Source organism: Chenopodium quinoa, unplaced genomic scaffold (genome assembly GCF_001683475.1).
Source record: "Chenopodium quinoa cultivar QQ74 unplaced genomic scaffold, ASM168347v1, whole genome shotgun sequence".
Taxonomy (NCBI): domain Eukaryota; kingdom Viridiplantae; phylum Streptophyta; class Magnoliopsida; order Caryophyllales; family Amaranthaceae; genus Chenopodium; species Chenopodium quinoa.
The window spans coordinates 246698-263754 of NW_018744501.1; the positions used below are offsets into that span (position 1 = coordinate 246698).

General features: G+C 38.8%; 1 protein-coding gene across 1 annotated transcript; it reads right to left on the minus strand.

Moving 5' to 3' along the window:
* Positions 1–4890: 4890 nt before the first annotated feature.
* LOC110697788 (sugar transporter ERD6-like 7) lies at positions 4891–9050 on the minus strand. Its single transcript, XM_021875166.1, has 18 exons — positions 8776–9050; positions 8612–8674; positions 7736–7825; positions 7562–7621; positions 7406–7471; positions 7231–7296; positions 6991–7066; positions 6850–6914; positions 6680–6772; positions 6493–6573; positions 6311–6395; positions 6157–6200; positions 6011–6073; positions 5875–5934; positions 5729–5782; positions 5568–5627; positions 5372–5486; positions 4891–5261 (listed from the first exon to the last, which is right to left on the minus strand). Exons 1-18 carry the CDS (start codon positions 8944–8946, stop codon positions 5146–5148), a joined length of 1428 nt encoding a protein of 475 aa, XP_021730858.1. The 5' UTR covers positions 8947–9050; the 3' UTR covers positions 4891–5145.
* Positions 9051–17057: the final 8007 nt, after the last annotated feature.

Here is a 17057-nt window from a genome sequence, read left to right on the forward strand (position 1 = left end):
TTAAAGGAAAATATATACAAACTCGAGCTAATAAATTCAAAGAAAACCAAATTAATCCGTTGACCTTAATTTTTTGGTAACATATTTAAAATAAATGAAATCTAAAACTGGGTTGTTAAATAGTTAATAATTTAAAATTTTATAACATCATACTTTTAATATATTTATACTGCTCGGTGTTTAAAAATATATATTTAAGGTCATACGATTGTATTGACATATGTGTTAAATTTGATTGTATCGATTATTCTGATACGGATGGAATAGTATTTATCAACAAACCCAAAAAAAAAAAAAAAGAGTGAAACAATATGGTACATCTAATTCAACACACATAAGTTTAAAGTTTTACATAAAAGAAGACGAAATTATACATAAAGGAATTATTTCATAGATTAATTTTGAAACTAATTGAGAAATTTCCCTTTTTCAGTTTATTTTATTTAGTATAGAGGTTTTTTTTTTTATTTTATCAATTAATAAATTTGGAAGTTTTGAATGTTGATTGATAGTTTCCTTGATTATAGTAGAATTATGACATCTAGAAGAAATTTTTTTAATTCTTTTTTCAATTCCCCTATTTGATTTTAATCGTGATGGGATAAATTTTAATATATAACTAGTAGTTAGCCTGGCAATGCACGGGTTAATTTTTGGCTAATATATATGTTTTTATCAAGACAAACTTTTAAAATCGTGTGTATAATAAATATACTGTACGTCTGTTGTAAAGTTTATCTAAAATGATCATTTTAGAGAAACCTAGAGGGAACTATTAGTAAAATAAATACTACATAAATGTAAACCAAAACATCTTAAATATAAATTGCATTTTATTAGTAAAATAAAATACTACATAAATGTAAGGAAATATTTTCTTTTAAAAAAACAACAAAAAAAAAACAAAAATGAATTTTGGAAATAAATTTATTTTAAAAAAAAAATGAACTGTGAATAAAGTTGAGAAAATTTACCTTTGACAGCTCCTGGCCCTTAAATTTAATACCGCTATTGTTTTTTAAAGTTTATATAGATTTTGACAGAAATTATTCTTAAAAAATTATTTGAGATTAATTATAGATTTAGGAGGTTAGAAAGAAATAATAGAGAGAATGAAGATAGAGAAAGAGTAATAAGTGAGAGAGAGGGAAGATAAACTACTAAATTATGTGTAATTAAAAAATAATACGAAATATATTGATATTAAAAGGAACCAAGAAACATAAATGAAAATTGATCATTGTATTTTTGAAGTAGTTAATTTTAACAGATATCGGTTGGGATTATTAAAAATTAATTTTTCCTTTTTTCTTTAAATTTTTAATATTCACAATTTAGTTGAAACAAAAAAATAAATTAAAAAAGTCAGAATAGGACAAGTGTCCTTTCCACTCCCACTTTTAATTTAGTTGTATAGATTTGCTGAGGTGGCATGGAATTTCCTTTCATAACTTGCTAATATGGCATCCATCATAAGAGGGAAGTAGTATTGAGGGTTTGCTCCCCGCTCATTGAAACTACTTTTAAATTATAATATGCATTTCATTTTAATAATTTGTTGACATGATGTGGAATTTCCTTAGATAACTTGTTGATTTGGCATCATGAGAGGGGAGTATTGAGGGTTTGCTTAGGTAACATAGATATAATATTGTTATTTTAAAGTTTATATCTAGACAAATTTAACATGATCTTACTTTTTTTTTTTTTTCAATAAGTATAATTTGATTCCTAAATACTACCTCTGTTGTTTTAAGTACCCTAATTTAGCTTTGGAACTATTTACATACACTACGTTTACTTTGACTGATATTTGTTAATATATAATAGTAGATATATTCATGTTAAATTAGTATGTCTTAAAATCGTCTTAATATGTAGTTTCGGCATATCAACTTTTTATAAACTATACATATTGATACTTAAGGATATTATCTGTCATAATTGTATTGTAATTAATAAGGATATTGTAGCCATACCAATTAAACTTCCTGAAAATGTTTTTCCTTGTAATAAAATGAGAACTCAATTGCATTGTTCAACTTTTTTTACTCCCTTTTGAATTTTGATTTTGTTATTGATGAGACAACATTGTTAAGTACTTCGTATTCGGTGGAAAGAGAAATCGTGCTTTATTTATTTCTTATTAAACTAGTAACTTTGTGAGATTATTAAATTAAAAATAAAAAATAAAAATAAAAAAAATAAAAGTATTTAACAAATGATTTGATGTAAAACATTAAATTGACTGCTCAATAGGTAAGGGAGTATAAATGATAAAATTTTCCTGGATAGCTAAATCATCTATTATTACCCCTGCTTCAACCCTGATAAAGTAGCGTAGAAATTGAGTTTGCATATCATGTTAATTTTGAATTGGGTTAGGAGGAAGATGAGTAAACCAAGAAAAAGCGGTATTGGTTAAAGAACTAGAAAACATCCTAAGCTTAAGAAAATCATTATAGGTCACCTCCCCTGCCAACTGTACTATCGCCAGAAAAGAGAGGGGAAAACTCAGAGACTTTGAACCCCCTTAAAAATGGATATATTTTATCAATTCATTCTGAATATGGATTACAAGTTCTTCTCCTTGAAGGACCAATATTCTGTCTCATTACCCTTTGGATCATGTCCTCCACTTGTCTGAGTAAAGGCTTATTTGTTGGAGCATGTCCCATCTGCGGATAAGGATATGTCATCCTGTGCCATTAGGCATCTAATGTGGTATTTCATACGTTGTGAAAATGTATAAGACTAGGGATCTTGCGGGCACATCAATAGACTGAGAGGATACCCCTTTGAACAGATGCAGTAGTTTGTGTGGCACCTATTGCATATGGTAAGGCACCAATACCATAGTTGATGTTTCCAGACCTAATCTAAACCCCTATATGAGGAGTTGCTCCCATTGAAAAGGACAATAGGAAAGAAGGAACATGTGGAGACCAAGATGAAGAAGATGGTTCATAACCTTTATAGTTATAGTCTAATTCAGATCGAACCAGGTCCAAACCTAATTGCTCATCTCTGACTCCTATACCCCTCATCAGCACCAAGAGGAGGGACGCTTCTTGATACTAAGTGAGTGGCGGATAAGCATGTGATCTTGTCACGTTATCTACTCTAAGGTATTATAAATGAAGGTTTTCCCTATGATTTGCTTCAGTCATTCCATTACCTAGAGTAATTACAAAATTCATCAACTTTCTATTCTCTTACAGTTTAACTCCTCTTGCCTTTGTGTGCGAGGCTCGAGTTGTTCAGAAGAGCGTACGATATTATCAATTTGAAGTGGATTTTCTGGATCATGATGATCCTCACGTATGGTATCAAGAATGAATTCAGATGATTTAACATTCTCCTGATTTGTACTGTTCCTTTACGTGTTGAGCGTTTAGGAATTATGCAATGGGATAACTTCCAAATAAGTGAATATAATGGATTTTGTTTAGCTTCTCCCACTGTGGTCCGACAAAAAACTTGTTGGCGTAAATATTGTTCTTTATCAATCAGTCAAATACTCTATCATGTTCTAGGATAAAGGGGTTGCGCGTAATGTTACTGATTATACTTTGATAACCTTGCTATCGTAACAAGAAGAGAAGAATGAAGATTACCTCCATGTTTATATAATTGGAATGATCGAACGATCTTCAAAACATGATAAATGAATCTTAAACTATCACTTGGCTACTAAATCAAGGGAAAACTAAGAAAGCGCTGAAGAAAACGTAATGAAAATTAAATGCTTTTGTTGGTTGATTTGTTGATGAACTTTCATCTGTGATTTTTCACCTATTTGTAGGCAAAGCCCCTTGTAAATCTGGTTTTGGTCTTCCTTCAACCACTAAGGATTTCTAGCTCTTAACGCCAACGCTTTCCTTCAAAATAAGTCTTACTGAACAAGGCCACGCTCCTTTTAGGATATGGACCTTTTACTTGGGCCTAATATTACACTTGTTAAGTGGCCTCTGGTGAAACCCGCAAACACAGCGCCAGACCCTTTTGTTCTTAATTAAGTCAAGCTTTAGTCAAACTTCCCTTAAAAGTCAAAGTCAAAGTCAACAAAATTTTAATTTGGGTGTAACAATATGGAAATAGATATATACTCTCTTCGTACCTAAATAATTGACAAAATTAATTTTGGCACTCATGGTAACACTTTTGTTTGACTTTAGATATATATAATTAAATATTAGCTTAGGAAAAAAATTAAAAAGTTGATATTATGAAATTTTATATTAAAACATATTCAACCGTATACTTATGATAAAATTTGGGTTTTTTATGTTATTAAAAACAATGGTCAAAGTTAGTATATGAATAGTAAAACAGTTCAAACGTGTCAATAATTTAGCAACGAAGGAAGTATACGTTCGTTTTTAAATGCATCTTGAAGACTTGAAAGTCAAATTGAGCAAATAAACAGGGTCAAAGGGAGTAGGAAGTTCTTCCTAAATTTATTATTGTTAAACTCTAACTTTAAGTAATATACAAGTATTATTATGATGTATTATCTTGCAATGTGGGTTTTGAGTTAGAGCTGGAGACTAACTATTAAGTTAGGTTCATGGTGAATGTGTTGAGGAGGGGGACTACCGCAAGGTTTTTTTGTCCTTTGAATGTCACTAGCTAGTTGAACTTTCAATGATCCAAATTTGTGTTTTTTGTTCTCATTTTAGGTTGGCTCTCAAGATTTTAATTCCATATATATGTAGCGCTGGGTGTACAATTACTTATGCTAATGCTGCATTCATATTTCAAGCCCAAAAAGGTTCTTATGGTCTTACGTGAAGGAGTTTTAAACTTTTGTTTGAGTTGACCCTTCAACAATGATGAAATACTAATCAATGAATGATTGGTATTACGTCTAATGGGTGAAATCCTCAATTGAGAATTAAGGACTGACACTTGGCAATCAGATACATCCTGTTTATATGCACTTCTATGGATCAATCTACATGTCAAAAAGAATGATAAGTGTTGCCAATGTATAAGCCATAATGATAAATAAAGAGATTTTCTTTTTTTTTTTTTTCCAAAGAACAAAGGATGACAAATTTATGCTACAATTTTTTATTCTCTTGAAAGAATTTTCCTCGTCTGATTCACTAGAAAATGGGGTGTGCTTGTTTCCTCACTAGTTTAAGCATTAATGTCCGTTTGGATTTGCTCAAGAGTTCTTCCTTTTGTTTCAGGTACAACCATGACAATGAAGACGATCGCTGCTGCATTAATTGCTGCATAAAGAATAAAGGTACCTGAGGAAATACAGCATCACACAAACATGTCATAAAATGTTATGTAGTAGCTTGAACACCACATATGTAACTCAAAATAACATAATCCAGAATTAGGCATAGGAATATACCACACGAACTCCATTCCATCAAAAAATTGAACGTATAGGAAATCGCCCAAGCACCGAACCAGTTAACGAGTGTTGCCAGACTACCAGCTACTCCTTTCACATTTATAGGGAAAATCTGCCAAAAAAACAAAATTTTAGATATATAGGCTGAAATTTTGCATTTGAAATACTAGTAGCTTTTGTGGTATGCCATCACCTCTGACATAACGACCCAAGGAACTGCTCCCATGCCTGCTGAAAAGGCTGATATGTATACCTAAATGGAGATTAAGATAATAGCATACGGCTTTAGCTTCCATTCATCCACATTAATTGATAGATTTACAAAATATTTCTTGAAGCCGATAAATGCTCTACCAGTATGCCAGTGACTGCTAGTACTGCCGATGCTTTCTCTGATAGCTCATGAGCCTGATTTGTAAAAAAAATAAAATAAAATAAAAAGTTTTAACACACTATATAATACTTGAAGCAGGTTCTGTTTGATTTTTTCCATAAGTTACCTTGAGGTAGAATGCGATAGCAGTCAATATGCAACCTACAACCAGCCCAACTGCAGAAACCTATAAAAAGAGAGATCAGATCCTGGTTAATCAGAGAAGGTAACAAATTATGCGAAATAACACAGAACATATTTACCAAAAGCAGTGGTTTTCTTCCTGCTTTGTCGATTAAAGTCGCTCCAATAGTTGTAACCACAACCTGTAGTGCAGAAATTTACTAATAATTGGAACAGTCACACAAACAAATTATCTAACAAACAGCATGAACTGTGCTTTTCAAACCTGCAGCAAAGCGTATATTATAGTACCAATGCTTGGGGAAAATCCTGCACTTATGTAAATATGAATCAGAAAGATTTTGGTAGACAGTGAATTTGCGCAATTCAGTAAACATAAAAACTTCTTGCTTGCATTGTTTTAAATAAAATTTGCTTACCAGCCATCTCAAAAATATTGCTGACATAGAAGCAGATACCGTTAATTCCCCCAAACTGTTGGAAAACCATCAATCCGACTCCTATCTGGCATCAGAACATTGAAACCAGTTTTTAGTTTATGGATTCACAGAATTGACACTAACTATCAGCTCACAAAATATAACAAGGATGGAAGTCTTACCGTGACAGAACGTATATACCTCTTTTGAAACAAGTCAAACATACTAGCTTTTGGCAGTTGTTCAAGTTCTTCTATGTAGTTCTATCAATTAAAAGACATAATATGCAAATGAGTCTGTCAATTTTAATGCTTAGCGAGTTAGCATTATTATAGTCAAAGTAATAAAGTGTTGCTGAGCATATAGTACTTGAATCTCATCAGCCTCATGGGTTATATCTGCATCTTTGCCACGGAGCTTCTGAAGTGCAGCTACAAACTCCTTTTTAGCTCCTATTTTTGCCTGTAATTAATTAGAATCGATGATCTTATTCCAATTGTATTTTATACCTAAATTTTAATATGCTTTTGTATTCTTACCAACCATCTAGGAGATTCTGGGATGAAAAATAATCCCGAAAGCAGAACAGCACATGGGATAATTCCTGCATTACATTACCCAATTGAGTCTCTACGAACCAAACTCAGCAATATGCTCTATGTTTTCCCCTAAATCTTTACCGGTTAATGCTAAAGCTCTCCACGGTAATACTATGCCTACTATAAAAGCCACTGAGACTCCAGTACAGATCATGACCTGTAAAGGGAGGAAATGTGAGTAGATGCAAACTTTGTATTAATGTAAATATTTAAAAATTTTACATAGATAATACATATACATGTAGTCAAATAATCCAATGAATCTTGAATGGTTGGAAATGAGAGAATTGCACAATTTCATTTGCTAAGGTGCAAAAGTACCTGGTTTAAGGTTGTGAGTGCTCCTCTGAGATTTACAGGTGCTATTTCCGCAATGTAAACAGGTACCTATTATATTTTCATGTCATGGTGACTAGCACATTAATACATATCTGAAAACAAGTAAATATAGAACAGCAACTTTCTGTGCGATGACGTAGCTCCAAAACATACATACCACATAGGAGAAGGCACCCATTCCGTATCCTCCTGATAATCTTCCTACATCCAATGCTAAAGAACCCTGGTTTATTTAAGAAAACTTTATTGGTAATTTATTTTTCTGATAGCAAAATTTACTTAGGATTAGAGAGAATAAGCTTTGAAGTTGAACCTCGGAAAAATAAATGGAAAGCCACCCTCCCACACAGAAAGCAGAATACACTCTCATTGCCTGCAAATATTTCCCAATTCACAGGAGTTCAAATGACCAGATGAAAAATGTTAGTTCATAATCTTCATATCGTTCACCCAAATAATGTTTAATTGATGTTATTTTACATCATACCCATTTCCTCCCAATAAAATCTGCAATAGGTCCACTCGTGATAGCTCCAATCATCGCACCAAAAGTCAATATAGAACCGAAAAGTGAAAACTGCAAGAAAATGAACAATGAATTATAGAATTGGAGAACAAATAAAAACCGGAAAATTCAAGTTAATCTTGTTGATTGCTAAAAACATGTCAAAAGAATGCTTCAATTATAGCTAGCATAGGCATCCACTACAATGCAAAGCATATTTGGCCTTTGTTAGTGCGATAATGTCTTGCTCGTGTGCACGGGTCAGTAACAATGTTTTCCTATTATGATGTCCACTAAAATGCGAAATACCATTGGCCTTTGCCGGGGTATCTTAACTCATGTGCAAGGGTGAAGTCCTACTATGGTGACCACTACAATGCAAATCATCATTGGCCTTTGAAATGAAAAGAAAAGATCTTAATATCTTTAATTATGAAAGTAATGGAACAAAATAAAACAAAATTTAACAAGAACAGGGAACAACTAAAAAAATTTCAATCTTAGAGATCAGAAGTCCCAAAATTCCAAAACATAAATCTACATTCATTAAACCTTGATAATTCTTTCTCCACTCAGTTTTTATGCTGTCTGTGTTCTTGTTCAAATCGTAAACAATTCAAATGATCATGTTTCGATCCGACTTGAATAAAATCATCAATCACCACCAACAAAAATATAATACAACAGCTGATGATTTTGTCAATCACATAAACACACATCCTATAATAAACATTTAATTATAAACCCGAAATTGCAAGCAAAAGTTGCAAATTCCCAAATCATAAATTTAAACATTAAACATTAAAAAAAAAAAAAAAAAAAAAAAAAAAAAAAAAAAAAAGCAGAAATTGCGCAAACCTCAGCAGTAGAAAGACCAAGTTCTGCAGTAATAGCAGACTGAGTAGGAGATGAATAACCTGCCTGCAAAATTAATTTATTATAAACCTTAATTAATCCAATAAAATGGGGTGCTACATAAACCAAGATTTTATCTCCGATACTCATGTACAGTATTAACTTACACAAGCTCCAAACTCATAAGAGCCACAGACTGCAACAAAAGTGCTAAGGTAGACCATCCATGGATGACCTCCATCATTTTTGTCCTGATTTCTGCCATCAGAAGAGCTGATTTCCTTAGGCTTTATCAATGGCTGTTGTATCTCCTGTTGAATTTTCTCAACATCAGCCATTTTTCTGACAGATTTTAGCGTGTTTGATTGTTACACTGACTTTGTTACACATAAATACAAGATTTATGTGTTTTAGAGTAGAGCCGTGTTATTTGTATGTCAGCCTGGCTTTAATTGGTGGGGAATATTTTAGGATAACGTTTACAATTTTAGATCAAGGAAAAATCACTGGACTGGCCTAAACTAATGGATCTACGATCAAAGTGAGTAGTGAGTGACTCAAGCCCAAACTAATTTGAGATTTAAGTTCATCATTTGGCTTATTTCAAGTACAATAAATTCTATTCCGTAATAGGTTTTTGGAAACTAATAAGGCCTTATTCACTTCATCTTGATAATCCCAACTGTAATGTGAATATGCTTTTAATGGTCTCAACTCTCAAGTAACCAATAACCTATTAAATGGTAATTTTTTTATTGCAATTTTTCATATATATATACTTACTATACTAAGAAGAACATTATAAATCCGCCTATTCCCTTCCTGTTTTTTTTTATTCTTATTTTTCTCCTTATTTCTTAGCCAAAATTTTAACAAATTTTTATTTTAATTATCTCTTCTAGGTATAATAATAAGGAAAAATACACTTTAATAATCCCAAAATTGTCGATTTACTTCTAATAATCCCAACTAAGGTTTGTGTTTTAATAATCCTAACTATGCCCTGACTTTGCCTCCAACAGTCCCAAAAACCGGTTACCTGCTGAAAGGGTAATTTTTGTTTGTTTTTAAAATGCCACATGTCAGCACATAATTGGCCTAATATTAAAAAAAATTAATTAAAAAAAAACAAAACAAAAACAATCCAGCAGCCCTCCACTGTGAACTCAACCCACAGCCCATTGTCAAATCAACCCACAACCCACCAGATACCACCGACCACCTCCCTAACCCCCTGAAAATGGTCGGCCCACAAACACACACACAGCCGACCCACCCCCTAAACCACTTCCTTCCCTTCCCTCCCCCTTCAATTCGCCGGAAAATCGAAACAAAGAAAAAAATCCTTCAATGCCACTCCTCCAACCCTCCCACACCCTCAAAGTTGCCCAGGGGGCCAAATTCAGGGGTTGGGGAAGGGAGGAGGGTCGTTTTCAACGGTGAGGGAGGTTGTTTCGAGGGAGGGTGGGTAGTTTGGCGGCGAGAGTGGGCCGCCTAGGTTGGTTTTCTAGGCTTGGGAGGGGCCGACCGGTCGTTTTCGAAGGTTAAAGGAAACGGCCAGCCGTTTTCCGCTGGGGCGGGGTTGGCCTTGGCGTTTGCGATGGCGTAAGGGGAGGGGGTGGTGGCTGTTAGGGTTTTCAGATTTTTTTTATTTATTTTTTCTTTTTTTTTTTATTTTAGACCAATCACGTGCTGACACGTGTATTGGTTACCTGTTACAACAAGTCATTGACTTGGTGTTGACCGGTTGGGAGTGTTGGAGGCAAAGTCAGGGCTGATTAGGGAATTTCTCCCGCCACATGGACCAATGAAACCCTGCCACGTGTCATCCACGTGGACCAATCAGGCCGCGACACGTGGCAGGCAGATTGCCAACTGGGAAAATGGCCTTTAAGGGCCCAAATACCTAGGCAAGCCCAATCAGTTCTAGGTTTCTGAAAACCTAGTACTAGGCCCGCATTTCAAAGACCCTATAAAAGGGAGGTGTTCCCTCTAAGGAACATTATTCAGAATTCATTAAACACGCGCGTACATTACTTGCTGAGCATTAATTCCAGCTTTAATTGCGCTACTTGAGAGCTAAGGCTCGGATATTGAGACTGTCTCAGGCAGCCGGATGATCACTCCCCTTCCGAGAAGAGCCTGATCCCCTTTACTTTCCGCACTTTTTACATCCGAACACGTTCTAACTTGATCGTCGGAGGCGGAACTCCCACCCACACGAGTCTCCGTTGTTTTGCAGGTACAGGTGTCCAAAGGTCAGTCTTGGTGTTGTAACTCTCTCGCAGGACACTCAAAAAACCCCAAAACATTTGGCGCAGTCTATGGGGAGAGTACTTCTAAGATGACTTCACAAGAACATGTACCGCCTCTTAGTGAGAAACGGCCTATGGCTGATCTCCAGGTCTATACAGACCAGGATACAGATGACGACTGTAAGGTCGACACACACACGGCCCCTGACGGGTCCCTAAGAATTCGCCGCATCAGTGCCCTCGAAAGGAGGGAACAGACTGTCGAACAGGCGGGCCCTAGTGAACCAGTCGACCTGTCAACCTCAGGCGGCCGAAGGCTCCGTCCCCATCACCAGAAACGAGCTCATGATTCTTATGACAAGTTTCAAAGGGGAGATTAAGGACCTGATCGATAAACGGATGGTTGTCCCCACCAAGGAACAGTCGGCCAAAAAGCCCTCCCATTCTGGGAGGAATAAGCCAGTCAAAGACCGAGAGGCCACCCCTTACCCTAAACCAAGGGAGGGACAGAAGCCCTTGATAAATTTGGCCAGCCTTCGGTTCCCTGAGCCAAGGAAGAGGAAGGCCATCCAGCATGTACAGCCGGATGGTTAAAAGAAAACTTATTCTGATATGCCCGAATGTTAATCCAACAGAAAAAGAACATGCAACTGTCAGAGTCGGCTTCCACGTCGAACTTGCAAGACACATTTCAGAATACGTCAATGAGGTATTCACAATCAAATCAAGAGAACCAGACAGGAGGCATGTCCTCCCACTCTAGTCCTCAGATGCTCCATGCGGCTCCGTATGTGCCTCAACAGCCATACATGCAGTATGGACAACATTACATGCAGCCGACCCTCTTTGGGGGGCAGGCGACACATAATGTCCAGCCCTTGGACTGGCAGCTCCGACTGCTAAGGCTGGGGGAACAACCCTCTACTTTTTACAAGGAAATAACAAAGGCTGCCTAGCCGGCCAAGGTGAAAAATGTGTTGGTAGGTGCCTATGACGGTACCACCAACCCAGAAGACCACCTGATGGCATACACCAAACTTATGTATCTTCAAGGGTTGGATGATGCCGCATGGTGTAGATGCTTCCCGACCACATTGAAGGGCGTCGCCCTGCAATGGTTCGGCAACTTGCCAGTCGGATGCATCAATAACTTCAAGACGCTTGCATACTTGTTTGCGTCGAACTTCTCAATGAATATCCCTACAAAGAAAACAAGTCTTGACTTGGGAGCTATACAGCAGGTTGAGAAGGAAGGGCTACACTCATATATCAAGCGGTTCAATCTAATGAAGATTCAGATTCAAGGACTGTCTGATGAGGTGGCCTATATAGACTTTTTCAAAGGTCTGAAGGACGGATCGGCCTTCAAGTTCGATCTTGTTAGAAAGAGGGTTGCTACCCTCCAAGAGGCACTGATGGAGGCGGACGCCTATATACAGGCGAACGAACTCTGCAACATCAGTAAACAGTTAGATTCAAAGAGGTTTGACAAGAGAGAAAGTCGGCCATTTCAGCCGGCTAAGAAAGAAGAAAAGAAAAGAAAAGAATTCTGGGTGGCTGATACTTCTGAACAGTTGTCCTAGAAGAAGAAGAAAGAAACAAAGACTTACTCCCCGAAGTACAAATTCAACAAAGATTGTTACTCCATCCTCATGGAGATAAAGGACCGGGTCTCTATTGAAAAACCGGCTGCTATGAAGGGTTCCGCGAAAAATCGGAACAAAAATAAATATTGCCACTACCATGAGGATGTTGGCCACGACACCAACGAATTCTTTAGTCTCAAGCGGCCGTTGGATCGTCTGGCTGATAAAGGAGTTCTCAAATCTTATATTTTGAGGTCCAAAGTTACCCTACAGACTAACCCAAGACAGTCGTCCAAGAAGAAGCCTCATCTGCTAATAGTTCAGACACTGAAGAGACTCCGATCTATACAATAGCAGGCGGCTTTGCTGGAGGCGGCCCTACCATCCGGGGTAACAAGGACTACATAAGACGGCTTGACGTCAACTCGGTTGACGAGGGGCAGGCGTCTAAGGACTCCTTCCCAGAAGTTGTAATTACTGAGGGTGACAAGGGAGAAGTCAGGAGGCCGCATGATGACCCTATTGTCATTGAATGAAAAGTGGCCAACCAAAGGGTTGGTCGAATCCTCATTGATACTGGAGCTCGTCTGATCTCATCAGTCACAAGTGTCTGGCCAAGCTTAGGTACAAGCTCGAGAGCATGCACTAGGTCTCTCATCCCTTAGTAGGATTTGGGGGTGGTGTGGTACGTCCAGTAGGTCGAATAGACCTACCCTTCCGGCTGGGCGAAAAAGGGAAGGGACGCCACATGGTGGTCTGGTTCTTGGTTGTACAAGAGCTGACGGCCTATAACATGATTTTGGGGCGTCCCACCCTAAATGAATCCAAAGTTGTTATCATTCCTTCTCTTATGCTTCTTAAGTTTGAGAAGGATGATGGAACAGTCGGCTCCCTTAGGGGAGACCAAAAGATGGCCAGGGAGTGTTATCTCTCTGATGTCAAACCCACTGTGGTCGCATCCGGCCCCAGTGGAGAAACTGCTGACCTTGACCAAGTCAAGGAAGTTGCGCCTGCTTCCATAGCATCCGGCAAAAAGAGAAAGGCCAACTAGATGGTGGCCGAGAGAAAAGACAAGCAATAGAAATCATTGACCGGTGAAAGGCCGGATGAACTCCGTCCCCATCCGGCTGGTGAGCACATGAACATTGTTTTGGATGACTCTCGTCTTAAACGATTTATCAAGGTGGGGACTACTGCTTTTGCTAAACTTGGTGTAGACTTGCATAACTTTTTAAGAGAATTCAAAGACATCTTTGCCTTTGAGGTGGACAAGATGCCAGGCATCAGCCCGGATCTAGCCGTCCACAAGCTTGTTGTGGATCCTAAAAAGAAGCCAGTAAGGCAAAAGAAGAGGAACCATGGTGTGGAAAGAAGCCAGGTGGCAGCCGCCGAGGTAAAAAAATTGTTAGATGCTAAGTTCATTCGGCAATGCTATTTCCCTGATTGGGTTGCCAATATTGTGCTTGTGAAGAAGCTGAATGGAACCTGGCGCATGTGTGTTGACTACACAGACTTGAACAAGGCATGTCCGAAGGATAGCTATCCTCTCCCAAAGATCGACAGCCTGGTCGACTCTACAGCCGGCCATGCCTTGATGAGCTTTATGGACGCTTATTCAGGCTTCCACCAGATACCTCTGTGGAAGAAAGATCAAGAAAAGATAGCATTCGTCACTGATCAAGGGTTATTCGGTTACACTGTGATGCCGTTTGGGCTGAAGAATGCACCTACTACCTTCCAACGAATGATTAATACAGTTTTTATTAATCAAATTGGAAGGAATGTGGAGGAGTGTATTGATGATATGATAGTCAAATCCAAACTACAGACGGATCATCTTATAGACTCCGAGAAACATTCGCCACACTCAGGCGGCACCAGGTTATGCTCAATCCCAAGAAGTGTGTTTTTGGCGTTGAGTCTGGGAAGTTCCTCGGATTTCTGATTGATCAAAGGGGGATAGAGGCCAACCCGGAAAAAATACAGGCGGTCATAGACATGTAGTCGCCCCGCACTATAAAAGAAGTTCAAAAATTAACAGGCTGTCTGGCGACACTGGGGAGATTCCTCAGTCGGTCAGGCGACAAAGTGCCTCTATTTCTTCCAAGCAATTAAGAAGAAGACTATGTTTGAATGGGGGGTGGATGTAGAGGCGGCTTTCCAAAAGTTGAAGGAACACTTGCACTCTCTACCAAGGTTGGTCAGTCCTTTGCCAAAAGAAGTGTTGTACATGTACCTAGCCGTCTCTGATCATGCGCTTAGTGCCGTTCGCCTTGCTGAAAGAGGCGGCACCCAGCTCCCTGTCTACTTCATCAGTCATGTTCTACGGAATACAGAGCTGAGGTACCCCATGGTCGAAAAATTTGGACTTGCCCTCTTCATGGCAGTCAAGAAGTTAAAACCTTACTTCTTGGCGCATTCGGTCGTGGTCTACACTGACCAGCCAATCAAGCGGCCAATGATAACCATGGAATCATCCGGCCGTATGATCAAATGGGCGATTGAAATCCAAAGCCTTGAAATTACTTTTGAGCCAAGGAAAGCAGTGAAGGGACAAGCGTTTGCTGACTTCATTGTTGAAATGACCAGGCCGACTGATCTTGAAAACCTTGAACAGGTTTGGAAGGTATATGTGGACGGGAGCTCCACCCTAAGCGGTTGTGGTGCAGGCGTCATATGTCAATCTCCTGAAGGAGACAAGTATGAGTATGAAATACGTTTTAAGTTCCAAGCCTCAAATAATGAGGCAGAATATGAAGCCTTACTAGCCGGCATCCGCATGTGTAAGGCGGCCGGGGCAAGGAAAGTGGACGCCTGTTCTGACTCACAATTGATTGTTAGCCAATAGCATGGTGACTATGAAGCCACAAACGCGGCTATGATCAAGTATTTACAGTATTTACGAACGGTCAAAGAAGAGGCAGGGACACTTGATGAATTTCATCTAAGTCAGGTGCCCAGGTCTGAGAACAATCAGGCGGATGCTCTCTCCAAATTGGCATCATCTGCCTCTTTTGACACACCAAGATCATTTTTCTGGTAGGTGGTGGAAAAAAGGAGCATCGAAGAGGAGCCCATTGGAATCCTAGATCGAAGCTCAACTTGGATGGATGGCATCCGGGCATACTTAACAGACGGCACCTTACCGGATACTTACCCAGAGATGGTCGCAATGAAAAAACGTGCGGTCAATTTTGAAATCCATAATGGAGAGATTTTTAAGAAAGGCTATATCCAACCTTTTTTGAAATGTGTCTCACCAGAGAAGGACTGAGAGGTCCTGAAAGACTTGCACTCGGGCTTCTGCGCCTCCCACATGGGCGACAGGACCCTAGCAAAGAGAGACAGGCGGCAAGGCTACTTTTAGCCTACCCTATAAGCAGACGCCATGGAGATGGTGAAAAAATGTGACAAGTGTCAAAGGTTTGGCAAGCTTATCCATTGTCCGGCCACTGACCTGACGGCTATCCATAGCCCAGTACCATTTGCCAAATGGGGCATGGACATTCTGGGTCCGTATACGCATGCTACAGGCAGACGGAGGTATATTTTGGTTGCTATCGACTACTTCACCAAATGGGTAGAGGCGGAGGCAGTCAAAGGCATTAAAACAAAAGATGTTATCTCCTTCATTTAGAGAAATGTCATCACCCGGCAAGGGGTACCCATGTTTATGGTCTTTGACAATGGTCCTCAATTTGAGATGCCTGCTCTCAAGAATTGGTTGGGAGACCAAGTGATCTCTCACTTTTTTGCATCAGTCGGCCGCCCCCAAGCAAACGACTCAGGTGAAAAATGTGTTGGTAGGTGCCTATGACGGTACCACCAACCCAGAAGACCACCTGATGGCATACACCAACCTTATGTATCTTCAAGAGTTGGATGATGCCGCATGGTGTAGATGCTTCCCGACCACATTGAAGGGCGTCGCCCTGCAATGGTTCGGCAACTTGCCAGTCGGATGCATCAATAACTTCAAGACGCTTGCATACTTGTTTGCGTCGAACTTCTCAATGAATATCCCTACAAAGAAAACAAGTCTTGACTTGGGAGCTATACAGCAGGTTGAGAAGGAAGGGCTACACTCATATATCAAGCGGTTCAATCTAATGAAGATTCAGATTCAAGGACTGTCTGATGAGGTGGCCTATATAGACTTTTTCAAAGGTCTGAAGGACGGATCGGCCTTCAAGTTCGATCTTGTTAGAAAGAGGGTTGCTACCCTCCAAGAGGCACTGATGGAGGCGGACGCCTATATACAGGCGAACAAACTCTGCAACATCAGTAAACAGTTAGATTCAAAGAGGTTTGACAAGAGAGAAAGTCGGCCATTTCAGCCGGCTAAGAAAGAAGAAAAGAAAAGAAAAGAATTCTGGGTGGCTGATACTTCTGAACAGTTGTCCTAGAAGAAGAAGAAAGAAACAAAGACTTACTCCCCGAAGTACAAATTCAACAAAGATTGTTACTCCATCCTCATGGAGATAAAGGACCGGGTCTCTATTGAAAAACCGGCTGCTATGAAGGGTTCCGCGAAAAATCGGAACAAAAATAAATATTGCCACTACCATGAGGATGTTGGCCACGACACCAACGAATGCTTTAGTCTCA